General features: G+C 37.2%; 1 protein-coding gene across 1 annotated transcript in view; it reads left to right on the top strand.

Moving 5' to 3' along the window:
- Positions 1-26,882, top strand: part of LRBA (LPS responsive beige-like anchor protein) — a 526,673-nt gene that overhangs the window by 113,957 nt on the left and 385,834 nt on the right. The window contains exons 30-33 of the mRNA XM_037141420.2: positions 1,607-2,054; positions 10,504-10,637; positions 24,149-24,227; positions 25,801-25,934. Coding sequence (XP_036997315.2) covers positions 1,607-2,054; positions 10,504-10,637; positions 24,149-24,227; positions 25,801-25,934 — 795 coding nt within the window. The remainder of the gene's footprint in view (positions 1-1,606; positions 2,055-10,503; positions 10,638-24,148; positions 24,228-25,800; positions 25,935-26,882) is intronic.

Raw genomic sequence — 26,882 nt, 5'->3', positions numbered from 1 at the left:
AAGCCTGGGCACAGACATGGTTGATTGTTACTTCTGCCTCATTCTGTTTGTTAAAGTGAGTCAGGTCCAGTCCAGATTCAGGGACTTTTCAAGAGGGCATAGCAGGAGGCATGGGTGAAGAGGATCATTAACACAACAGTCTACCGTGTGCACCTATGAGGATATTGCAGTAATCTAGGCAAGAGGTGGCCGAGGCTATAGAGCTAGTGAGTAGTGGTCAGATTCTGGATGCATTTGGATGGTAGAGAAAACAGGATGTTAATATATTAGGTGTGGCAAACAGGATGTTAAAATATTGGGTGTGAATATGTGAACGACAGAAGGCAGTCAGGAATGATTATGAGGCACAGTTGGATAGATTGGAGGTGGAGCATGTTCAGGCGCAGATACATTCACTTTTCCACTGTTGATGGCTTTGACACATAGAAAATGTAGAGTAGACAGTTATAGATAATGGTCTGGGTGTTTCGTTTTCTTTGTTTTTTTGATATTTAAAGCTTTGAGAGTGAATGAGTCCATTACAGGAGTTCACTGTTGTGAGAGAAGAGGACTAAACACTGAGTACTAAGTCCCCCCAACTTCAGAAATTAGAAAAAGAAGTGAAGGAAATTCAGGAAGAATGACCAATGAGGTAGTAGATGAAAAACTGGAAGATAGATGATTACACACGGTATATGTAAGTCAAGTTAAAAAAGTATTACTGTGTTGGAGTAATCAGTTGTGGTGTTTTGCCAAGTGCTATTAGGACTGAGAACTGACCGCTGGATTTAGCAAGATGGAGGTTTTTGTTGGAATAGAGTGCATGCCTGATTGGAGGGAATGAAAATCAGAGAGGCAGGGTGCTGCTCTTTGTTGAGCTAGATTTTAAGGATCATTTGGTTATTCATACATACAAGAGGAGTAACCAGTTTTCTAGTAGTAGTGCAGAAACCATGTTTGAGGTCGAGGCCTTGAGGTTACTGTTCAAAGACATGGCAATGTATAAAGGCATAGAAGCCGAAAGCTTTGTCCCCTATTGAGCACATTGCAGGTAATTTGGTGATTAGGAGTAAACGTACCTTTTTAAAATTCGCTCTAAATTAAAGTAGAATGTGTGGTGGCATGAGTAGCAGGAGGTCACTTTGGAAATGACCAGTCATCCGAATCGTGTTTATTGACCCCCGACTGCTTTCCAGGCATCGTGGGAGCCCAGGCGTGTTATGATAGGTGCTGGGGAGGAAGTGATAGACCAGTTCCCTGCCCTGGTGAAGTTTACTTTCTAGTGGGCCCGCATCATTGAAGAGCCTCGTACTTTATGGGACTTTTTCTTGTAGGCCAGTGGCTTTCAACCTCGTGTTGTTCTCCACTGGTACATCGTGTTCAGTTTGGACGGTTTTCTCTGGTATTTTGTTATTATTTATTGTTTTTATTTTATTATATCATCTAATTTGTTTATAGGTGCATTAACTCAGTACATTTTATAGATTATGTAATTTATTTTTGCCTTTGAGAAGATGCCATACATTTCATAATTTGAAATAATAGATGGCTATAGGACTGAATGTACCTTTTTAAAGTTGGTTCTAAATATTTTTTATTTTTACTTTTTTTTTTGTTTCATGGTAAGATGTAGAAAACACAACAGCAGCACCCAGCCCATTAACTCCAGCATCAGTGGAAGAATCTGAACGCGCATCATCTGCTCAAAGGAGGGACTCTGGCGTCGGGGAGGAAACGGCTGCCGTCGTGGGGAGCAGTGCGGACGCAGCGCCTGCTGCGGCACCTCTGAGTGTCAGTGCAGGCCCCGATGCAGTCAGTGAGGTGCTGTGTACTCTTTCCTTAGAAGTCAATAAATCTCAGGAAAACAAAAACGGTGGAGGAAATGAGTTGGAAAACAAGGCTGCACCTTCAGGTCCAGTTTCAAAAAATGTCAACGTGAAGGACATTCTCCGCAGCTTGGTTAACATGCCGGCAGATGGAATCACAGTGGACCCTGCCCTCCTGCCACCGCCCTGCCTCGGAGCCCTTGGTGACCTGTCTGCCGAGCAGCCAGTGCAGTTCAGGTCTTTTGACAGGTACTGTAAATAGTTTTTGGTTTTTCTCTGCATGTATTTAAAAATTGTCAAGACTTAAAAAGGGTCAACAGGACTTCAACTCTGCAAAGGTTATAGCTTCAGCACTAAAAATGGATGTTTGTAAAAATTACAAGGATATTTTTGTTTTATAGTTGGTTTATCTCTTCAAATTTTCATTTGCCAACACTATCATGATTTAAAAATAAATTTAAAATTACATTGGCAAGTTGTATGTTAAATATATTTTCTTTGTTTGTTGCAATTTAGAAGTCACCCGCACTTACAGACAGCTCTTTTGCACTCTTGCGGTTAGCACTGTGCTGGTCTTTGAGGCAGGTGTGTCTGTCCGTGGGTCCCCACAGACTCAGACCCAGCCAGCTCCCTCCTCGGAGTCCTGATAGCTGGAGAAAGCCGACTGTGGGCTTCTGCCGGGCTACAAAACCTTTGGCTGATTTGCCTGAAATTTTTCTTTTTATATTAATACATTTTCTGAAATTCTGCCTACAAGACATATATGTATTAGTAATTAAACATGTTTTTTTCAAAAATCAATATTTTTATCTGGAAAGAAGCCCTAACTTAAACAGAGGTTGCCAGTTAAAAGAACTTTTATTTTTCTCGAGTCATTTTGAAAATAAGTTTGTATGATACTCCATCTTCCTTGGATATTTTATTGTATATTTTCTATATAACCACAATACGTTCATCAAAATAGGAAAATTGACATTGATAGTCCTGGCTGGTGTGGCTCAGTGGATTGAGCGTGGGCCTGTGGACCAGAGGATCTCGGTTTGGTTCCCAATCAGGGCACATGCCTGGGTTGCAGGCCAGTTCCCAGCAGGGGATGCAAGAGAGGCAACCATACAGTGATGTTTCCCTCCCTCTCTCCTTCCCTTTCCCTCTAAAGATAAATAAATAAAATCTTAAAAACAAAAAGAAAAGAAAATGAGCCTTTCATGCAAAAAAAAATTTAACATTGATAAAACACTACCTTCTAATCTTCAGATATCTTTCAAGGTTTGCTAATTATCTCAGTAATGCCTTCTGTGGTAGAAGGATCCAGTTCAGAATAATGTGGTGTGTTTTGTTGCGTCTCTTTGTTGTCCTTTGGTCTGGAAGAGCAGCCCCTCAGTCTGGGTGTTTATTTCTGTGTGTCTCTTGTTCCCTTTATTCCTTCTCATCTTCTAGTTTTCTACTTCAGATTTGCCGTGTGTCGTTCATGGGACATCCAGATGGGTCAGAAGTCTTTACAGTAATCACGATGTTCTGAAAGAACACAAAGGGGATACAATCTTAGCGGAGAATGTTTGCCACCATCCTTTGTCATCTTATCCCCTCTGCTAGCACCGTTGAAAGTCTTAGGTCCGTGTCCTGGAGCGATGAGACTGATGGAGTCTAATGTCCAGAGAAATAGACCATCAGTGTGTCATGTGGTTGCTAGATTCCAGTGTATTTTTCATGTTGTAAAAATAGGCTTTATAATGTAGGAATAAAATACTTTAGTAAATAACACTGAGTTTGAGTTCTGGCTGTATTGCTCATTAGTGAATTTGGACCTATTACCTCATCCTCCCAAGCCTCAGTTTCCTTATCCCTAAATTGTGTAATATTCTATAACTATTAACGAGGAAAAAAGGCAGAACAATATGTGTTGGTATGAAGTGATATTGAAGATAGACTATTCTGTAGCACTCAGCATGTAGAGATCACTCAGTAAATAAAAACCGAGCTGTCCTGTCTGATGAGCCGTTCAGTCACTGCTGCTTCCTGTTACGTGTGTGTTTTTGCCTGTGGCCACTAAGTACCTGAGATACCTGTTACAGGTAAAAGGGCTGCACTCTCAGTACACACATGTAATGCTAACCCGTCAGTACAATGGTAAATCATGTGTCAATAAAATGACTTACCTGCTAGAAAAGTTGGCAAATGGCAGGAACAGGTAGTTCATGCAAGAAGAAAAATACTGTTAATATGCAAATATGTACAGGTGATCTATATTGCTAATAATGAAGGAAGTAAATACTAAAATAGCTGTGTGATAAATCTTTGCAGAGATTTAAAAGATGATACCTAGAGTTAGTGAGGGTATGAAGAAACATTTTAATATTGTTGAAAGGGCATATTGGTATAATTTTTTGAGGGACAGATGGCAATATTAAATTAAAATTTAAAATCTGTAAACTTAATGCACCTCTAGAAGTTTACACAAAAGGTATACAAATGTTTTCTGCAAGTGGAATTTCAAAATTAAGCTAAAACCTACTGAGCTTTTATTCTGTGAAGTTCTATTCAAAATGCATTTTTAGTTAGGTAGGTAGATAGATACTATTTTTATCTGTACTTTGCAGATGAAGAAACTGGAGCAAGAGGACAGTAAGTTACTTCAGCACTTGTGCTGATCAGTGGTGGAGCTAAGCCTTGCACCATGGGGGATTCACTCTGGACCCTGTCATTGGGCAGCATAAGCGTTCTTGCTAGTCTATGAGGGATCTTTGGCAACATGTTTTATTGGCTATGCATTTAGTAAATAGTATGCAGCCACTGCAGAGAGAAAAAGAACATTATATATCAATGTAAAATGTTGCAGATACATTGTTAGTGAAAAAAGCAGTGTACAAAATAGTTTGGGATTTATGATCTTTAAAAAAACATAAATATGTTCATATATACCTGAAAAAGGATACCTCAAACTATTAATAACAATGGCTGTTTATGAGAGTGGAAAAGGTGTAAGTGATCAGATTTTTAAAATATTCTCAATTTTTAGAATTTGTTTAAATTTGTATTAGTTAGCTTGAGCACTCAGACATGATTGAGAGTAGATTTTAAAATTTATCTTACTAATACAAGAAAGTTGTTTTCTTGTAAATGTCCCAAATTTCATATATTTTGGCATTTATATCTTTTTAAAATAGTGTAGAAATTCAACTTTGCCTTAGTGATGCCTACTGTGCAGAGGCTGTGCACTTATTTAGGAAACCATGCCTAGGTAATGCGTATTAAGGGGTTTGTTGAAAACAAGGAAAAAAGGACTCATGGACCACAGTGTGGTGATCTTGGGGAAGGGAGTTATAAGGGGGTTAAATGGTAATGGGAAAAATACAAAAAAGAAGAAAACTAAGGGGAATTTAGGGGATGGCATTTTTCAGGATGTTATTTGGACATACATGTCTGGCATGCATTTAACGTACTGTCTGATGGCAAGCCAGCTGCTCTGTTCCCCCTTCTTTTTCTTAGCAAGAGACACCTTTTGAAAACTCTTTTCATGCAGCTGTAGACCAGTGGAGTATCTTTGGGAATTTCAAAGCATCCCTCTGATCATGTATTTATCTCTGGAATGCTTTGTCAGAAATCACAACTCTCCTCATATCTTAAGATTTATCAACTCTCAAGCAATAGCTGGAAAATTTAGAGTAACAGCTACATGAGTGGAACCTTGCTGAAAGGCTGCCAGGTTGTGGGCCTTTTTGGAAGGCAAGGTGTTTGTGCTCATTCCCATGCCAAAATTCTTGCTCTTATCTAATTTGAAGATCCTCTCTGGTGATTAGTGGATACCAGGGATTTATCTTGATAAAGTTCAAGGGCTTGTCTGGCTTTTCAACTAGATCCTTAGGGACTAAAGTGCTAGGTTTAAAATGCTCTTTTCTCTTTTACTGAACTATTTGCATGTTAAATAAAATAGCATTTATGTGAAAGTTTGTGATATTTGAAACTGATGTGATTCTGAAATGGAACTTCTGAACCTTAGTGATCTGGAAAATGTTGTTACTCTTTGTCTGTTGTTAGTAAGTATAAAGAAACTTAAAAAAAAAGTCTCCCTAGTTCATGTAAAAAAAAAAAGGTCAACAGTATTTATGCTTTCTTTCTATGTGGAATCTAAGGAAAATTACTTCTTTTTCATCATTAAAATGGGGATAATATGTGGCCCTTAACTCATGGGTGGTTGAATATATATGATAATCTATGTATGTACTTAGCATAGTACCTCACAAATATTATTCTTAAGGTTAGTGAGTTTGTAAAGAAAAAAGGTATCATAAGTAACATTTTATACTTTAACATACACTTTTGAATTGACAGTTTTGGAACACTAGCTTGCATAACTAAAAAACATATTTGTCTTCCAAGTTCTCTATGCCAAAGAGTTTGAAGGGCTTTTTGTTAAAATTGGTGGCACATATTAAAAATTCAGTTCTTTGCACTTTAAAATTTAACAAATATTTCAGCTTGCTTCTTAAATGGAAACTTAAGATTTAGCTTGAGGATGATGCTAGAAATATTTCTGCACATCGCCTACCTGGCATATAGGCTCTCAACATTGTGTCAAATGTGTTTTATTTTATTTGTGTTTTCCAAAGTGCTTGATAAAAAGTATGAAATGCTTAGTCCTTGCATGATTAGTCTTGAGTAGTGGTAAATTTAAATTTCTACATTGTTTTTTAAACAATAAGAACATGGTTTACTAGTTTAGATTTATACTGATGTGCATGATACATATGGCAGCTTAAAATCCCCTCTGTTGAAAATTTTAGTCTTTTACATGGAAACTTTATAATACTGAAAATAGTTGGTAAAGGGAATGAAAATATTGTGAAATCCGCCTACTGCTTAATTTCCTTTTACTTGGATTATTATGACTTTGATTTTTTTCGTTTTTACATGGCTCAAAGCTGAAGCATTATGTTATCTCTTAAGAAATGACTTGAATCAGACAGTGAGAAGTTGATGAGCTTTATTTTTCTATGTATTACTAAATAAATATTTCTTTATTTTACTAAGTATATGGCTGTGCTAACATATGCAACTTTTTCCATTTGTGAGCAGATATATTTTTGTTAGTAGTAGTATATACATAATTTTATATTTTGGAAAACTATTACTATTGCTTATAATTGATTATAATACAGAATATGTTTAAATGTAAATGTGCTTGTGGTGATGGTTGTGTGGCTCTGTGAACATAGTAAAAACTAAACACTTAAATTAGTGAATTAGGTGGTATGTGAATTGGATCTCAGTACAACTTTAAAAAAGGTCAACATGAGGAAGCAGTTTGAATTAGAGGCCCTTGTGGAGACAGACCGTGAATTGTAGAGCAGTTCTGTCATTTACTTTTGGAAGTTAATTTACATTTCTGAGTTTTTCTTTTTGATTTTTAAAATGGAAGTCATGCACCTTGGACTTATTTTGAGAATTGAGTAATAAATAATTCTTGACATGTCAGTGCTTAATCATAGCCATTAATAATTTGTAAGTTTATATCATAGGATTGATTGGGAGCACAAAGAATAGTGGATCATGAACTTTGACTTGGAGAGTCTTGGGAGGCTTACCTCTGAGCAAGGTTTTGAAAGGAGAGAAGGAAGTCTGCTGGCGTGAGGACTAATAAGAAGGCATCTCAGCAGAGGAAAAGCCTATACCAAGGCTGGGAGTTGGAATATAATCTACATGCTCAGGAACCATAATCGCCTACAGCAGAAGCATGTGAGGAACGCTGGGTTAAGTGTAGGAAGCCACACTTGAGATATGTAAGGAATGAAAATATGTGAGAAATCTTGGACAACCAGTATTTCATGAACTGCAATAAAGAATTGGTATTGTTCATGACGGAAAGCTTTATTAATGTCAGTAGTTTAAAGGATTGGAGATGAGGTCAAATGCTTTTGTTTTAATTTATTTTAATTTATTGAATCATAGTTTTATTATTTAAAAAGATTTTATTGAATTTATTTGGGTGATCTTTTGTTACATTTAGTCATGCCACCTTGGATAAGTAGAGATTGTGTGTATTGTGGAACATCTGTAGTCATATTTTTCTGTCCCCAGTTTTCCAACATTTCATTATAAAAATATCCAAATATCTAGAGAAGTTGAAAGAATTATACAGTGAACACCTGTATACTCATCCTTTAGATTTCACAATTAGCCTTTAACTGTTTGCTATATAAATGTCCTTCTCTCCATCAGTCAACCTTATTTTTTGATGCATTACTAAGTAAGTGGCACACATGCGTTCACCCTCAATCTAACATTTCAGCATGCAGATCTCTAACTAAAGATCAATACAGTTTAAGGTAAAATGCACATACAATGAAAGACACCAATCTTAAGTGCACTATTTGATGAGCTTTGACAAATCCATACTCCTATGTTAACCCAAATCCTCAATCAAGATGAATCTTAAAAGTTCCCTCATGCATCTTTCCAGCCAATCCCCGTCGTCATTCTTCAGAGGAATTATTATTTCATTGTTTTTTCTACTGTAGATTAGTTTTGCTTTTTTTAGAACTTCATGTAAAAGGAAGTACCAAGTTTGCATTATTTCGTTTGAGGTTTTCTTTACTTAACATAATGCTGTCGAGGCTCATTCATGCCGTGTTTATCAGTAGTTTGTTTCTTTTCATTGCTGAACATTGTTCCATTGTACAAGCATACCACCATTTAAAAAAATTATTGATTTTAGAGAAAGGAAGAGGGTGGAGAGAGAGAGACAGACAGACAGACATGGACATCAATTAGTTGTTCCGCTTATTTATGCGTTCATTTTTTGATATTTGTATACGCCCTGCTGGGGGATTGAACCCACAACCATGGCACATTGGGGCAATACTCCAACCAACTGAGCTATGAGACCAGGGCCCATCTCACCATATTTTTATGTATCTTTCTGCATAAAGGATTCTAGACTATTGCCAGTTTTTGGCTGTTAACAATATGTCTTTGAACATTTTTGAGCACACTTTTTCTGTAGACATAGGTTACATTGAGGAAATTGCTGAGAGAAGAATTGCTGGGGAATAGGGCAGGTTTATGTCGTAAATGTAATTATAAAAAATTTTCAGTTTTTAAAATACTATGTTCTGTCACTTCGATGAGTACCAGTCCTTATCTGTTGTATGAGTAAAATAGATATTGCTCGGTCTTTGTTTTGTAAACGAATGTGAAAGTACATTGTTCATATTTTTCCTTTCTTTCTCTCCCAAAAGTAGATTGCTAGGGAATAGGTAGCTAGAGCTTTTCTTGAACAATGCATTCCTGCCTAGAGTAGCAAATGCACAGATTAGATTTTGTATTGTTTTCTGACTGTACCGTCAGCACACATGTACGCACACACACAGGGGTCATGTTTACTCCCCCAAAGTCAATAATCTTCATCTGATATAAGCCACCGTGATTTAAGTGCACCATTTTGGATCGAGGGCTCAGGTGGCTGTTGCTTTTATTTTTTAGTGTATAGTTAACATTGGCAGTCACCCTTATAATGATGTGACACCAGCTACCCCCAAGTACATTGACTAAGCCATGCCTCGCACAAGAGAACTTGATTTAATTGGCAACAGTGTTTGCTGTCACATGGTAGGCACTGAAGTAAGACGGAACCTATTTCACTTTGTATTATCTCTTTTTGATATAACGACAGAAACAAAATGTATTTTTAAAGTACGGAAATTAGGTAATTTCCACTTTTGAATTTATGGGGATCAAGTACCTAAGTAACTTTTATTTAGAAACTGAATACTTTAAAGGTGTTAAGGGAATACTTGAAGCTTGCAGTTCCAATATTGTCAACAGAAGATGTGATTAAATAAATTGAATGTTGAAGACTTTAGGCTTATGGTTAACACCAGGTAATTAAAAGTAAGCGCTGCCGTGGGAGTGCATTATATATCAGCTGTCTTCTTTACCTCATTAACTGGGTTCTTGCATGTTTATGGAGCTACAATTAAAAATGCCTTTAAAGTTGTGCCTAATAAGGTCTTTTAGTTATTATTTTGGTATAAAGTATTATACTTTAATCGAAATTGGTATATCATAAATACCTGGGTTGGAATAATATACCAGGTGAACAAGTTTGATTTGATATCTTTGCATCTAGCACTTATATCTATGCACTGTTTTATATATAGTGGTATTTAAACACAGTCTTGGGGATTTAAAAAATTGGGTTGTTACAAATAGTTTATATCTGCATTTTTAGCCTTATAAAATTTCTAAGGTTTTTATGATTTTAAATTAACAATGCTTTAAAATCTTTGTTTGAAACACGTTGAGTTTTCTGCTTCAATTCTGAGGTTAAGAAAAAGTTAATTACTTTTCCACTTGAGTGCCAAAATTTCTTTTTTATATACCTTTGGTTATATTTTAAGTTAGATAGTTAAAGATGATCCTAAATGTAAAGAATATTATATAGTACATCTAAGTTTAACTGTGAAATTATCATATTTCCATAGACCATTGTCTCGATTCTAAAATAACTTTTAGAAAGTTATAAAGGCAATAAATATGAATGCCACTGAAGTTTCTTGAGAGAATATTCTTTATTGTATATCAAAATAGAGAAGAAAAAATTAGAAAAACAGTTTAGCTTCCTGTTTTCTATTTTGGAATTTATGTGATTAACTTGAATTAACCTTCTGTATTTTAAAACCTGTTTTCTGTTTTACTACAGAAGTGTCATCATTGCAACAAAAAAATCATCAGTCTTACCTGCCACGCTTGCTGCACACACGCCTGCCGATGCCGTCAGTGTGGTTTCTCCTGCGGAGTCAGCCAGAGCCCCCGATATGGGAGGAGAATCTCCTGGTGAGTTCGTTACAGTGATTTCAACAGAAATGGTTTTCAATCCTATCTTAGCAGAGCTTTGGATTTTTGATAAAGTTAAAACATTTTTTTAGGATGTTATAACTCATTATGCTTTTATGAGGTCTGTCTGGAAAAATCCAGCCATCGTTAATGTGAGGAGAGCAGTTTATGCAACAACATCAATGTAACCTGGCAGCCAAGGATGGTGGACTGCATTGTGCATGCGTGAACAATGAAGGCCTCACTGTTCTAGTCAGTGGAGGTGGTAGATGCTGTTGAGTGAGCATGTGTACTGTGTGGCTGTCACATTCAAAGTGACTGAGTGAGCAGAGCAATGAATCTGCGTCAATTTTTGCATTGAACTTGAACATTCCTCCATGGAAGTTACTCAGATGATTCAGAAGGCTGCAGCTATAGGCAACCGGCGACCGGCAGCTTCATCATGACACCATGCCCACTTAGGCATCACATCTTGTGCAGAGTTTTTTTGTGAAAACATCAAATCACCCAGGTTATTCACCCCTACTTACAGCCTAGAATGAACACCCTGAGACTTCCGGCTTTTCCCAAAAGTAAAATCATCTTTGAAAGGGAAGAGATTTCAGACCATCAGTGGGATTCAGGACAATATGATGGGGCAACTGATGGCGATTAGAACTGTGTCAGGTCCCATGCTGCCTGCGTTGAAGGGGACTGTGGCATCGTTGACCTGTGTACAATGTTTCTCATATCTTCTTCAGTAAGTGTCTCTGTTTTTCACAGTACATGGCTGGATAGTTCTGGACAGACCTCCTGTAACTATCGATTCCTTAATAATTTTCTGAATATGTTGAGTAGTATCAAATAAATTAAATTGAGGACTTCAATATTTCTCCGCACTGTATGACAGATTGGATGCTGCTGGTTTGAAATATTCTTTTCCTTCCCCTGCTCTTGAGATTTGTATAGATAGTAGTTTGTGTGAGAACGTTTTTGTGACACATGGTCTTTTAATCTGGTTGTGTATCATCAAATGTTTAGGTAGTATCTAGTACTTTTTCTCTTGAATATTTTTCTGAATTAGAGACTTGGAATGGTGCCTTCAAGTGTACCATCATCCTAGAATTAGCCATAGTAGTTTAATAATGCTTACTGTAATTAAAAAAAATATTGAAGTTACTGGGTTGATATTGGCTAATAAGATTACCTAGGTTTTAAGTGTACAGTTCTATGATACATCATCTGTATATTGCATTGTGTATCCACCAGCCAAATGGTATTTTTGCTCATCTCTTTCTACTCCTTCCCAGTGCGAAAGCCTTTGGGTGCATGAATGTGGGTGTGAGATCAAATCCTTTGGTGCTGACCGGAAGCTTAATATTAATATAAGATACACTCGAAAACTATGTGATAATAAAATGAGTAAGTTAGGGCAAAGGAGATATTATTTTGTATAAATAGTATTTTTCTAAATGCTATTTCATAAAAAAATTAACACTAGATTGCATGTACTCAAAAGGATTCATTCTTGTTACTCTAGAATGAGATGAATGAAAAATAAATTTTGAAGGAATGACTAGGTGGATTACATTAAATCAGAAATAATGTTTTTGGTTCATTTTTTCAGAAATCTCAGACCTCCTGTCACCTAGTCTACCTTTTTAAATAAAATAGTATATTTGATAGTGTATTTGTTAGTGTGTTTGATAAAGTAGCGCACCTCAGAGGGTTTTGCTCCTGACTTGAACGTACCGAGTTCCCATAGAACTTGGGAGCAGCATCCTCTTCCCATCGTCCTGTCATGAGCATCTTGCAGTAGTGTGGTACATCGGCTACTTCTCTTCCTCGTTGTCTTAGTGAAAAAATACAAAAGAAGATTTTTCTTCTTTATTGTTCCATTATACTGTGATGCTTCTTTTTGACTTTGAAGGGGAAACAGTTCGGTAATCTGTTTTGGGCTGATCTTCTACCCCCATCCAAAACCCTTTAAAAGAAAATGAACTGTGATTTCTATGGACCGCATTGGGAAACAAGGCAGAAGTTACTAATATCTATGAAACTGTGCTGTCTTTTAAATTTAGTAATAGTGAATTCCTTAAGTTCAGAGGTTCACAGTACACTGAGTAAAATATGTTACCATATTTTGAGCACATTGTCCTTGAATTTCAATTTACAGGACAAAGGAATATGATCCTCTGATTGCTTTTAAATGTATTTTTCAAAATTTAAATCATGTACTTTTCAGAAGAGATAAACAGAAAGCTGAGATACGGACAGTATTTGATTACAACAGTGTAATAAATTTCCTTTTGAAGCCATTGTATTTTTTCCAATAAATCCTTAATAACACAGGTGAGGCAAAAGTAATTTTATAGTTATTTGTATGGAAAATAATATAATAAGTAATACAAGAATAAACTCTGTGTTCTCACAACTGTGAGCCTACATATGTTCTACCCTGTGTTACTTACCCAGAAGAATCATATGCTGAATTGGAAACTCTTGCTTTTATTGGCAAAACCCCACAAAATCTTGCATCTAGTTCATGTTACCCCCCCCCATTAGTAAAATTTTGTATAATTTGTGGTGGTAGCACTTCTTAAATAGTTACAGGGTTTTTCTGTTTTGGGCTAGGATTTTTAGCTCTTTCCTCTTCTTCCTATCTCCCCTTATTTGTTAAAAAATATGTCATTTATTTTTAAGTCATTACAGATGTTCTTTGGTGGTCTTTCTTTTTATCATTTGTTCAGTTTCTGTACCTGATTCTTCCTTTTCTCTTTCTTGTCAGTATGCTCCTGTCGTGACTGTTCCGTGGTTTTTCCACTTTAGTTTATTACTTCTGTTCCATTCCACTGCCCTGAGCAGTGATGCCTTGATAAGAAGGATTTAACCGGGTTTGGAGTTTTCAGTTATCCTACTTCTTACTCTCCCATGCCCCACTGGACGTGCTTTTGCCTGCCATACTTGCTTTTGTATCCTGTTCTCTTTTCACCTGGAATTGAAACCCCAATACGATTGTCTATCTGACTTTAGTATTTCTAACTGATAGATTTTTGTTTTCTTTTTGGTGGGTCTCTTGATTTAAGTTACTTGCCATTAAAAAAATAGACTATATTGAAATTTATTTTTCTTCTGGTTCAGGCAGGCTTTGGGAATAAAAGATTTGTGGATGAATTGGTTGTTGTTGTAATTGCATGCTGAGCTGGGCAGTTTATTCTCGCAGATCAGGGTAAGTTAGGTATTAGTCTTGGTTTGATCTTGGATTGTTTTCTCTGTATGAAAGCACAGTTAATATCTGTCTGCATGGGCCTTAAACATGTGCCTCGGAAAGACTGCAGTTCAAGTGAGTAGCAACAAAAAATGAACTGTTCAAATACAGTAATAGATTATTGGTCAGTAAAAATACACTGGTAGCACAGGGTGCATTAACAAAAATCGGAATTGACTTGGAAGAAACCATGTGAATACAAACCATAGAATACGAGTTTTGTAGCAGAAAAGTTAAAATTATTTCGAAATTTTGGTGTTAAAATGGGATTTCTAAAATTTACATGTAGTACAATTAAAGAGAAAGCAGGACTGGTTAGAACTGGATCCCAGAAAAAGATTTCGAGGTTTTCAACTCTGTGGGAGGTCAAAGATTCTCACCCAGATAATTTTATAATTGTGCAAGAAGTTGAGGATTTGCATATGTACACTTTAAAACAGTGTATAATAATAAAACTATGACTAATGAACAAATATTGAATATCATACAAATTTCAGATTTTAGTTTGAATAATATTCATTGGCTTCTGTAGCATTTTATTAGCAATAACAATGGCAAATTTAGCTTGACTAGTGGTAAGAGTTATCAGAGAACAAGGTATACTTCTGTATTGCATATTTTTATTTTTTGTATATACATATTTTAAAGAAAACTAAAAGAAAAAAACCAGTTGTTACTAAGTGTATCAAAATCTGGAAATTTTTAAGTTTCTCATCAGCCAAGTTTTCATTTCCCAGAATCCAATATGTGTGAAGATGCTGTTACTCTGTTTTCAAATATCCTGTGCTGGTTGTCTCCCGTGACGCATGGCATCAATGAGGAAAACCAGTAAAGGAACTGAGCAGACTCTTCTTCAGCAATTTACATGCTTGGTGTTGGCTAATTTGCAAAATTTAATAGTTATACTACTTACTAGAATATTAGGCCATGCATGTATTAATTAGTATGTTTATAGTTAATGTTGAAAGAAATATTTGATTCCTTGCCTTGTATAATATTAGATCCTAGAGGCTTATCTTATTCAGTAAAAAGTTTATTTTTTATTTAATGAAGAATTTTTCTTGGGCATATATAGCCTTTTCCCTCCCTGTGCTGGCCCAGAATGGGCAGGAGGAGAGAGGGGAAAGAAGAGAGACAAAGGGAAATTTAAAAATACATTATTTAAGAGTTGAATATTGGCATTTGTTTAATGATACTGTATTGCGAAGGCCCTTATTTATTTAGATCCTTAAGGGCCTTGAATAAACAATTGGCTATTCCCTGGATAGATGTTAGATGGATGATCTGTTTGCATTTTCCTTTTTGTTCCTTTGGATGTCTGGAGAACTGTTAGTTTGAAGGAGCCGTTCATCAGCACAAGGGTAAGGGAAAGATAAGTCAGTATTATTCCACATGCCAGACATGGCCTCTGCGTTTACAGAGGTGATCGTCTGTTGACAACGTTTAATGTTAAATTAACTCAACAATAAATTTGATTTTTGTTTTTATCCGAGTTGAAAATATGCAGGGTGTATTTGGAAATTACATGTTCTCGCTGGCAGGAATGAAGGACAACTTTGCATAAAATTACTGGTCTATTTATTTTTTCACATGACTTTATTTTTCTTATAGCTATTGCTAATTGATATGATTTAAAAAGACCACTTTGTATAAATCCCTTTCTGCTGTAGTGTCTTTAGTTTTGAAAGTTGGTGCTAATTTTAGGGGAGTGTCAGGAGGGCTTTATGTTCCTACTGATTCCTTCAGAGCCACCATTGTTGTTGGTCTTTTCAGATTTTTAATGAGCATTTTAGCTCATTAAAATTAGGGTGAGTTAGCACTTTAAACAGTAATTTTGTTTTACATATGCAGCTTAAAGCCTCATACAAACACTGTCTTGAGATTTATTACTTCTGTTTTTTAAGTGGGTGGTACCTTATGTGTACCACTTACTGAAGTTTTTTATCAACTTCAGAAATAATTCAAGGAAAACCACCACTAGTTCTCCTAGAGAAAATGTCAGATGTAGTCTAAATAGATGATTTTTTAAGAACTAGTACCAATTAGAAAAATAAGTCTCAGAAATATTTTAATTAGTCACTGGTAATAAGAATCAGTGGCCAACCCTGGTTTGGTGATCCTGTGGCCGTCAGGGTTGAGGGAATTGCAGCAAGTGAGTGTAATAAAGCTGTCTGGTCCCTGAAGTACTTCACTGAGTGGCGTGTAGCCATGGGATTGGACCTGACTCTTAGAAATGCCTGGAACTGAAGAGTAGAAAGTTGTTTTTACTTCACCTCGTTTCTTCCTCTAGTTTGAATTTTTATTGTGAAAAATGAAAAAATACAAATCTGTTGATGGTGAAATGGGAATTGATATATGCATCTTAAAAAGTTGTCAGTATGAAGAAATGTGTACTTCATTGTAAAGTTAATCCTATGTATTAGGATAGGGGCCATTTATTTCCTTAGCGTTTTACAGTTAGCTCTCAGTTGAGCAGAATGGTGAAAATGGAGGGAAGGTCAACAGTGAACAAAAATCCTAGTAAGAAGGAAAGTGAACTGGGAAGGAGAAGGACATGGAGGAGAGATTCACTGTGGATGACTTCATCCTGGAGGAATACGCTTACCCTTAGAGGTGGGTTTAGTAATCATCCTGAGATTAATTGTGGAAGATTGCTGCCATTTCCTCTTCCCAAAGGAACCAAGGCTGTGGGCCATCCACCAGTCCAGTATCTGGATTCTTCTGTTTGGCTGAGCCCTGGTAATCAGACCTGCTGATTATTGACCAAGTTCTGCCTTAAGACTGATCATGATTCAAGGAAGGTCAAGTTCTCCCAGATCCATGCTGTTCTGAATCAGTTAAATCTACAAAACCCCTGATTAAAGAGCCCAGCAGGGTTTATCTACTTATCAAGTTAATTCCCAGAATTAAGTTGATTTGCCTTACCTAACTAAAAGAGAAAGTTGATTCCAAATGCACTGATACAGTAGGATTGAGCTTGAGGGAATTCTGGGAGTTATGTGAGCAAGTGCCAGGCTTTTAATAAACGGATTTTCTTGTAGAGGACAATAGCTAATGTTTATGGCTGTGTTTTGTTTTCTGTTGTTATATTGGTTAAATCTAGGATCGATTTTTTTTTAACAGTTTCTAGACTTTTCAGCAAAATTTTACCTTTGGTTCCTTAAGCTTAAAGTGAATTTTCTAATGGTACTTTATAAAGTTCATCTCGTTTAAGTTACCTATACTTAATGTCACTTGAATAATCATTGAAGAATTTGGGTGTCTTTTTAGCCTTAAATACAGACTGAAAGGGCAACATGGTAACTTTAAAATTTTTTTAAATTTAAATTTAGTTGGTAACATTATATAATTTTCAGATAGAAAAGATTGGAATTGACATCTGCATACTCTAGTGTGTCCTCCCCACCTGAGGTCTGGTTTCCCTCCATTATAATATATTCGACCTGCTTTACCCGCTTTGCGCTCCCCCACGCCCCACCCATTGGTAACCGCCATTCTGTTTTCTGTAAGTTTTTGTTAGTTTGCTCCTTTTTGTTTTCTATCAAAGGAGTGAAAATCATACTTTTTTCTTTTCTACTTGATTTATTTCACTTAACATAATACTTTAAATATCCACCCATGTCGTGACAAATGGCAATAGTTCATCTTTTTTATGACTTGGAATATTCCATTTTGTGTGTGTTTGTATAGAACTTTTAAAAGATATTTTAAAGACAGAGTAGAAGGGTAGGAAGGGAAGCTATCATTCATTGCGTGTTTTCTGTGGTCCAGGCTCAAAATACTTTAATTTATGCTCAAAAGAGTTCTGTGATGTAGGTGCCACTCTAGATTTCATAAATGACGAAAACAAGGCACAGAGAGCTTAAGTAACTTTGCCCAAGGTCCCAGTTAATAATAAGTATCAGAGATCTTACTGCTTCTCCAAACATTTAAATCACGTAACAACCCCTGAGGGTAGTTATTATCAAAGAAATTGGCCTAATGTCGATAGAGGTAGGGCTCAGTTTAAAAACGGTTTTGCTGGTGGTAGCTGGTGAGGAAGTGTTTTCTGCCAGTGTAGAATATCTGTTCTAAGAAAATTGATAATGGAAATTCTGTGAGATTGATGATTGATATGGCTTGAGAAGTTAGCGGGATTTCCTTCAGATGTGAAGCAGTAAGGCTCCCAGCTTGGTTGACCTGACATTGCTTTTTGGAAGGGAAATGAGTTTCAGGCTGAGAAGAATGGAACAAGTTTTATATTTATTCTGGGAATTTAATGGGAAAATAATGTATAGAATGCTCGACTAACAATGGGTAGCATGAATCACGAATAAGTCATTCAGAAGAGCTTTAGACTTCTCTTCTGGAATGTCTTACAGAAATGTGGTATTTCTGTTTTCTGTATCATGCTGGTACAGATGGTTTAAAGGTAGGGTTCTAGAATTCTGCATGGCAGAAGTCATTACAAACTTGACAAGTATGGTAATGGTTGATCAGAGATAAATGTCATTAATTTTAGATAATGCATAATTACAAACCATAAAGAAAAAGATTCCAATAAAAATGCTCAAAGGGTTAGAATAGTCATTTATGTTTCCTATTTTCTTTCCAGTGAATTGAGAGAATATCTTCAGTTTCACTAGTAATCAAAGAGGTGTTAATTGTTTATTCTTTCTTTGAGGCAATTTGGCAGTGTCTATCAAAATTTAAAGTATGTCTTTATTGACTCGTAAGAGGTTATCTCAAGAAAAGAAGTGCACATAGATTTATGTAAGCACATACAAAACATTTTTTAATACGGACTTCCATCAAGATGGAGACGTAGGTGGAAGCACTTCGCCTTCTCACACAACCAAGTTTAAAAACAACAAAGTTATAGCAACAAAAACGCAGCCAAACCACAGAAAATTGAACTACACGGAAGTCTGACAACAATGTACCCTTCAGCCAAACCGATAAGAGGGACAGAGCCAGCATCAGAGCAGGGTCGGGCAGGAAAGATCCACCAGACTGACCCGGGCTCCCAACCCAGGTGCGCCAGCAGCTGTGGGTGGATCCCAGGTGTGGAGAAGCGGGTGGACCCACTGAGGGCTGACCAAGGTCACACGTTCTCGCGCAGATAAACTGGTGAAGGAGCTAGCAGTGGTAAGATGGACCTCGCAGGCCCCAGAGGTAGAAAGCAGCAGAGAGAACTGCCATTGTCCCTCTCTGACCCCACCCCCACATACAGTGTCACAAACCAGCGACCTGGGTGGCCCCATCCTGGTGAACACCTCCTCGTACGTAACAGGCACGAACAGATCAAAACTTGGCTCAAGAACAACTCAGAGCCCCAGACCGATAAATTTAAGCGATGAAGAAATAGCCAAACTTTCAGATGCACAGTTCAAATCACTGGTGATCAGGGTGCTCACAGAACTGGTTGATTTTAGTCACAAATTAGAGGAACATGTGGAAGCTAAACTAATTGAAATGAAGGGAAATGCACAGGAAACCAATAGTAATGGAAAGGAAACTGGGACTCAAATCAAGGGAGTGGACCAGAAGGAAGAAAAAAATGATCAAACAGTAAAGGATGAAGAAACAAGAATTCAAAAAAATGAGGAGAGGCTTAGGAACCTTCAGGACATCTTTCAACGTTCCAACATCCGAATTATAGGGGTACCAGAAGCGGAAGAGGAACAGCCACAAGTGAAAAACTTACTCGAACAAATAATAAAGGAGAACTTCCCCAATCTGGCAAAGGAAATAGACTTCCAAGAAATCCAGGAAGCTCAGAGAGTCCCAAAGAAGTTGGACCCAAGAAGGAACACACCAAGGCACATCATCATTACATTAGCCAAGATTAACATGAAGGAGAGAATCCTAGAAGCAGCAAGAGATAAAGGGACAGTCACCTGCAAAGGAGTTCCCATCAGACTGTCAACTGATTTTTCAAAAGAGACCTTACAGGCAAGAAGGGGTTGGAAAGAGGTATTTCAGGTCATGAAATTCAAAGGCCTACATCCAAGATTGCTCTATCCAGCAAAGCTTTCATTTAGAATGGAAGGACAGATAAAGTGCTTCTCAGATAAGATCAAATTCAAGGAGTTCATCATCACCAAGCCCTTATTATATGAAATGTTAAAGGGACTTATCTAAGAAAAAGAAGATAAAAAAGATGAACAGTGAAAGGACAGCAAACTCAGAGTTATTAAGAACCACACCTAAAACAAAGACAAACTAAGAGGACAGCTAGATCAGGAGCAGAACCATAAAAATGAAGATCACATGGAGGGTTAGCAACAGGGGAGTGGGAGAAGGAGAAGGGGGGAGAAGGTACAGAAAATAAGTGGCATAGATTGTAGGTAGAAAATAGATAGGGGGAGGGCAGAATAGTATGGGAAATGTAGAATCTAAATAACTTGAGACATGTGGTCATAAACTAAAGGGGGGAATGGTAGGGGAGGGGTGTGCAGGGTGGAGGGGAATGAACGGGGGAATAGAACAACTCTAATGGCATAATTAATAAAATATATTAAAAAAATCAAAAATCAAAAAAAAGATACTCAACACAACAGACAGAAAACTGTACTTGAAAAATAAATAAAAATAATAAAAGAACACATTTTTTAATATGGTAAAAACTTGGGGACAACTCAAATGAATGTCCCTGAATTTGAGTTGGTTTGATATTTTCTCGTGGTTAGGAACAGATTATACTTGTTTGGTAGAAATATTACGGAATGGATAGAAAAGAAAGTTGCATCACCTGAAGCACACTTTGGTCACAATTCTGACGGTGACTGCTTTCATCCTTGGTCTCAGTGGAACTGTCAGGTGCTTTCTATGGTGTCACTCTTTGGTTTTATCGGTTTTAAATGTTTCGTGGGTGGTACTTTGAAATTATTTTAATATCCTATTCCTCAGATAATTACTTATTCATGTCAGTATGGCCTGATGACTTCCTATTTTGTTAGATGGATATAATCAGTTACTCTCATTGTTTTGATGCTCATATTGTCTCTGGCTTAGTCAGTGGGAGTCCCATCAAACTGGCTTTCTCTATTCTTGTGACATATCCTGTCATTCCTTGGGTATATCCTTGCCTTTTTTAAAAACAAAACTGCTATTTTATTCTCATTTTGTCCTTTTCTTACACAGATCTTGAAGTAGCCATTTCTCTCTTTGTGGAGAATAAAAATCAAGATCAGCACAGGAGTTGTTAGGTCTTGCTGCTCCCAGGTCCTTCAAGGGACAGAGCTAGGGGTGACCTATTGTATATAAAGGTTTACATGTGAATGAGGGTATGCATTTAAATATACGTTTATATATCTCTGTATTAGTGAAGCCATGATAACACACACGGGTGCTCTGAATTTCAGGCCATTACTTCTAAGTTCTTTTTAGTTTGATTTAGTGATTAAATGTCCTCCCACTGTTTGGTCCCCATACCTTGCCTCCGGGTCAGTGTAGCCTCACAATGACACAACTGCTTTCCTTCTCTGCTCCAGCTAACTGCCTTTGGTCTGACTATTTGGAAGGTTTGGGAAAAAGGGTCCTTTGGCTACTTAAAGGGCAGGGATTTTTATGTTGTGGTCAAAATAGGAAAAAACCCTGATTATACTTATAACACAGGATTACAGATTCTCAGGTAAGAGCTCTGAACTTTTCAACCCGACTGCATTTACTGCCACATTTGGAGTCCTTTGGTAGTAAAGGGGGGGGGGGGAGGGAGATTAGTGTGCTATGTCTCAGACCTTTGGAGCCAAGCTACAGTAGGGCCTTCAGTTAGTGGGTACGCGTCTTCACCGCAAGCAAATCATTGTACTCAGGCAGTATGTGTAGATTATACAACTTTCTTTCCCTCTAGTTTATGTAATCTTGAGGTTGTAGATTGGCAAAATAAAGATTGAAATAGTTACACAATGCTTCTTTATTCAGTCTTTTACGAAATCTCAGATTTGATTGTACTGTTTTATTTTATTCATTGTGTTTTCTCATAATTAGGTCTCAACATCTGGCTGACTATACTTGTTAAGATGCCTTTGATTGTACAATGCATTGATTTGAGAGATGATACTATGTGTAAAAATTTGCATCTTATGATGAAATAGGTTGATACAGAACAGAATTCTTACTTAGAGATTTCTTTAATTTTTTAAAAAAATGAGCTCATGATTGATGTCTTTCTCTGTCTGATTTCATCTCAAGTTTCTGTCATTGTCCACCAACTAATTCTTCAACATACTAGGATTTGGGATGTTTGATCATCTTTGTCATTTTGATGGAGTTCATGTGTTTGTTGGGAAATGATTATAGAGTGATATTGTTTTATGTTGATTTGTCATGGTCCTGGCATGGCTTTGTCTAATGTTGATGTTCTATGAAATTGTTTATAGTCAATGGGAGAATACTAAGACCTGGCTTGGGTTCTAAGCCAGCTCCTAGCAATACCAGGATTGCTGGGCATACTTGATTTTACCAGGCGAGCTCCCAGATGTCAGCTCCTGCTTTGCTACCTTTTCATGTTTCAACTGTGTTTGTTTGTGTATCCTATGTGAACCTGTCTTCTGTTTCTCTTTGATCTATCTTTTGTACACACCACTTTGGCTCCTTTAAGTGCTTCCAGGATACCCGTGTCTGGAGTTTGGGAAACAGATCAAAGCATCAGACTTCTGATAGTGCATAGATTCCAGGATCCATCCAGCCCCATATCCCTCCTTTTTTATCAGCTTCGCATGGTCTTTGTTTCATTTGCTCCAACATGTTTGCTGTCTCTCTTGGTCTGTCCCTCTATAGCATTGTGGTGGGATTTCAGCCTGTATTTGCCCTAATACTAGCTTTTAGGACATGGCTCTCAGAAACTGCACTTTCACTCCTGCATTGCAGCTGCGAGCAGGATGTGCATGTCTGTCCTGCATACTCCAGGTTGGTAGAGGGCCGTCCCAGTTAGATTCCAGGGATCCTGTGGTCCCAGTGCCATCGACAGGCATCTGATACGACTTACATGGATGCGTTCACTTCTCCCTAATATTGGCCTAATGAAAGAAATGACTCTTCCTGTTGTTTTTCAGGTCCTACTTCTACCTTAAATTTAATGATGTTGTATCCTGGATATTCTGATGCTTAAATAGCTTTATTTTTTCCTCCACTTCTTGTTAGAACTCTTCAAACCTCAGTAAACTATTCTCCATATTAGTCTTCTAGACTCACTCTTTCAAGACTTGGCCATTATGTCTGTTATCTCTGACAGAATTAAAGCATGGGTAGTGAATTTCCTGGTGGTTATTTTTCTCTTGCCAAGTAAAAATTATAAGCACAGTTATTTGTTTAAAGCAGAAAGACAATGACTCTTACACAGGACAAAACAGTTTGAATGATTCATGCTGTAAGAGGGTGACTGGGCCATTCAACAATATGGATATACAAGAGTGTTTAGGGGTGTCTGATACTGTTAATCAGAGAGGAAATAAGAGCAGGGAAGAAGACAGCAACATAAAACAGTAGGGAATAGAGAAGGGCGTATTTACGAGGTGGGAAGATTGACCTGCTGAAGTAAGGGAGACGGGAATAATTAAGAAAATAACCTCTGCAATGAACATGCATTGAGGGCCTTCTATTGTATCAAGTTCCCTAGGCTCTAGAGTTAGGTGGGTGAAAAGGTGAGGTCTCTGCTTCCAAAAAAATTAGTAGATGGACAGTTAAAAATCTAGCTGACACACAGTGTGACAAATGAAACAACAGGGTACATACTAATTACAGTGAAGATATACACGAGGGACTGTAATTCTGCATGAATCATTTAAGAAAGGTTTCTCAGGTATTCATGGGGCTGTGTTTGCTAGACTAGACTCAGAAGCAGTTGGGGTATGGTAGCAGTTATTTGGGGACTGAATAAGGACAGTTTTCTTGGTAATGAAGGAAATACCTGTTTAAGGCTAAATTTGGAATTGTTTTTCATTTCAATTAAAAGTTTTTACTTACAAATCTCAGTTGCCACTTGGTATTGAATACAAAGAATTGTGACCCCAACTAAGTCATAATTTACTTTTCTGTTAATATGATGGATAGATGAAGGATTGGTTGGAGTATAACTGAATTTATAACTGAGGTTTGTATGTTAAATGATTCTAGAAAAACTGTGTTAATTAGTAGATTTCAATGTTATCCAGATTATAATGGACATTTAAAATTGCATTATATATTTTTTTTGTTGACTTGGTATAAAGATATTTTTTGTTTGTTGAACCCTTATATCTAAAAACAGAAAATTCCTAAAAATGGTTATTTTCTTTTAAAGGTGGTAGATCATCTAATGCAAAATTGCCCTCAGTTCCAGCAGTCGGTTCAGTTCCACAAGACCAAGTTTCAAATATGAGGTATTTAAGCTACTGATCTGGATGTTTGTGATTTATTCCTTTTGATCACTCTTTAAACTGTCTAGATATAGTGATTTAAAAAAATTCTTCTGTTTCTATTTTTAAAAACTTCCATGGCATTTAGAAAGTTGGGAATATTGTAGGGTTTCTTTTTAAAGATTATGAAATGTAAACGTTTTTTGAGAAGTGGCTCTTTGTAATTAATAAATGCTATATACATAGCAACTATTTAAATACACAGGTCGATAGTAGCACATGATTGGAGATTGAAAGTTTAAAATTTGCTGTTCCTCTTCCATAAATAAATTGCTGGAAAAAAACCCTTGTAGCCAGTCAACCAGAGCCACAGGGGTACTGACTTGTAGATGGACTTCTGTAAACTGTCACATTTCCCACCGGTAGAGCCCCTGTGGCCAGTTCTCCATCCTCCGCACCACGGCCGGACCATCATAGCACCCAGCTGCACAGGCGCGTAGGGGCTGCACGTGCAGGCTTGGAGGTGTGCTACCCTCCGGGCCAGAGAGGCTCTCAGAGAAAGTGCAGCGGGCTTGGGAAGACATGGTTATTGGCAGCAGAGGTTTCCAGCGTCACACCAGTGATATGGTGGGTGGTGTGAATATATAGTAGTTTTTATGTGAGTAGTGGCTGTTCGCGCATTTGTTTGGTTTATACATTAGAAACTAAAGCTCTGTATATCTCTGAATCTCTGGAGATGCAGGGGCCTTTTTAAAAAATTCATTAAAGATGTGTGTGTGTGTTCATGTGTGTATGCATGCACACACACGTGTAGTCAAAAAGACAAATATTAATGTGTCAATTGAGATTATTATAAATATCAGACACTGTTTTCAATTGGAAACTTGTTCAGATTGCATTGGAAACAAATTATTACAGAGATGGGCATCAGTGGAAAAAGAACATGAGCTGATTCTTCCACTTTGTAAACGTTCATTGAGTCTCTGCTACATGCTGCAGTTGAAAACTTGGAAGTGAAGACATAGTTTTTGAACCGGAGGTGTTGATGCTTTGGTGGTTAATAGGCACATCTGATAAGGACTTCATATATGGAGTTTGTTTAGGTTATAGGGGCTAAAATCAAGTGCTCTGACCTGGCTAACTATAAGACTTCCAACCCTGGCTGGTGTGGCACAGTGGATTGAGCTTGGGTTATGAACCAAAGGGTGGCCTGTTCAATTCCCATTCATGGCACGTGCTTGGGTTGCAAGCCAGGTCCCCAGTGAGGGGTATGTGAGAGGCAACCACACCTTGATGTTTTTTTTCCCTCTCTTTCTCCTTTCCTTCCTCTCTCTCTAAAAATAATAGCATCTTAAAAAAAGAGACTTCCACTAGGGACAGTGCTCGGAGTGGTTGTTACTAGGACATTTGTCAGGGCTGGGGGTGTCCGAAAAAACAAGGGCAGTCCCGGCAGGAGTGGTGTGCATCACAGTAATGAGTCTTCAGGTAGTACTTAATTTTTCATGTAGTTTTACATTGCTATGAGAACTCACTTTAAAAACTGGAGAATTGACAGATTTTAATGAATGGATCAGTTAATTCAGCACTTTTACATTAGTATTACAGAGAGGCTTGAACATGCTTTGGAAAAGGCAGCTCCTCTTCTGCGAGAGATTTTTGTGGATTTTGCACCTTTTCTTTCTCGGACACTTTTGGGTAGCCATGGACAAGAACTGCTTATAGAAGGAACAAGTAAGTGGTTTTTCTTTATTTCATTTTATATAAACATGTATTTAAATTTCAAGGTAAAAAACGTAAATGGATAATAAGAGATGCATGGGCTTTCATTGTTAAAATGTTTTCAACTTTTGACAAGGGTTCTCATAGAATCTAGACATAACAGTGTATTGTACTGTATCTTGCTTGTATTATACATAGATGACCAGATCTTTTCTAAGTAAGACACTTTGAAATTGTGTCACCCTCAACAGCATGCAGAAGTAGGTTGCTGAGTGGGTTGGAAACCATGCTATTTGTGGAAAGGATAGGAGTAGTGGGTCATTTAAAATTTTTGTTTTACATAGGGCACTTGCCATATAGTGAGTGTCTTCAAACATTAAAGAGGGTAACTCAGCCAAGTGAAAGTAGACATGCGCTGAATTTCCTCAGACGCAGGTATCGGTTCAACGGAGAACAATGACTTCTGTGTAGGAGCTCAACGTAGACAGACTGCAAAATACCAGTCTTCACTCTATAACCAGAATTCTTTTTAAAGGAGAACCTAGAGGGCTTTCATGAGTGATCATGTAGAATTGACTTCTGCATTCAACTGTGTTTGGACCAGAAGTTCGCTAAATCTGACTTATCTGTGCCCATGGTTAGTGGTTTCAGGCTAGACACTGTGATTCTCCTGAAGCCGAAAAATCATGGGAAAGTGTAATTACCTGAATTTCGGTGTCTTTAAAAATCAACTCACAGCTTTAGTGACCACAAATTTTTGTTGGGTAGAGTTATTAGGTGATCTCCTAAGACATTTTTTTTCCTGAGACATTTCTTAAAACTTGTGAAAAAGCCCCTTTTTTCAGTAGAAATAAGGATGTAATGGAAATGTGAGACCTAACAGTTTATGTGTATCTGAGTGTTACCTATAGCATATCAGTACTTTATTTGACCCTTAAAATATTTGTTTATAAGTAATAA

The sequence above is a fragment of the Artibeus jamaicensis genome, unplaced genomic scaffold (assembly GCF_021234435.1).
Source record: "Artibeus jamaicensis isolate MK-2021 breed Jamaican fruit bat unplaced genomic scaffold, CSHL_Jam_final scaffold_537, whole genome shotgun sequence".
NCBI lineage: Eukaryota > Metazoa > Chordata > Mammalia > Chiroptera > Phyllostomidae > Artibeus > Artibeus jamaicensis.
This window is presented reverse-complemented; position numbering and strand designations above follow the sequence as displayed.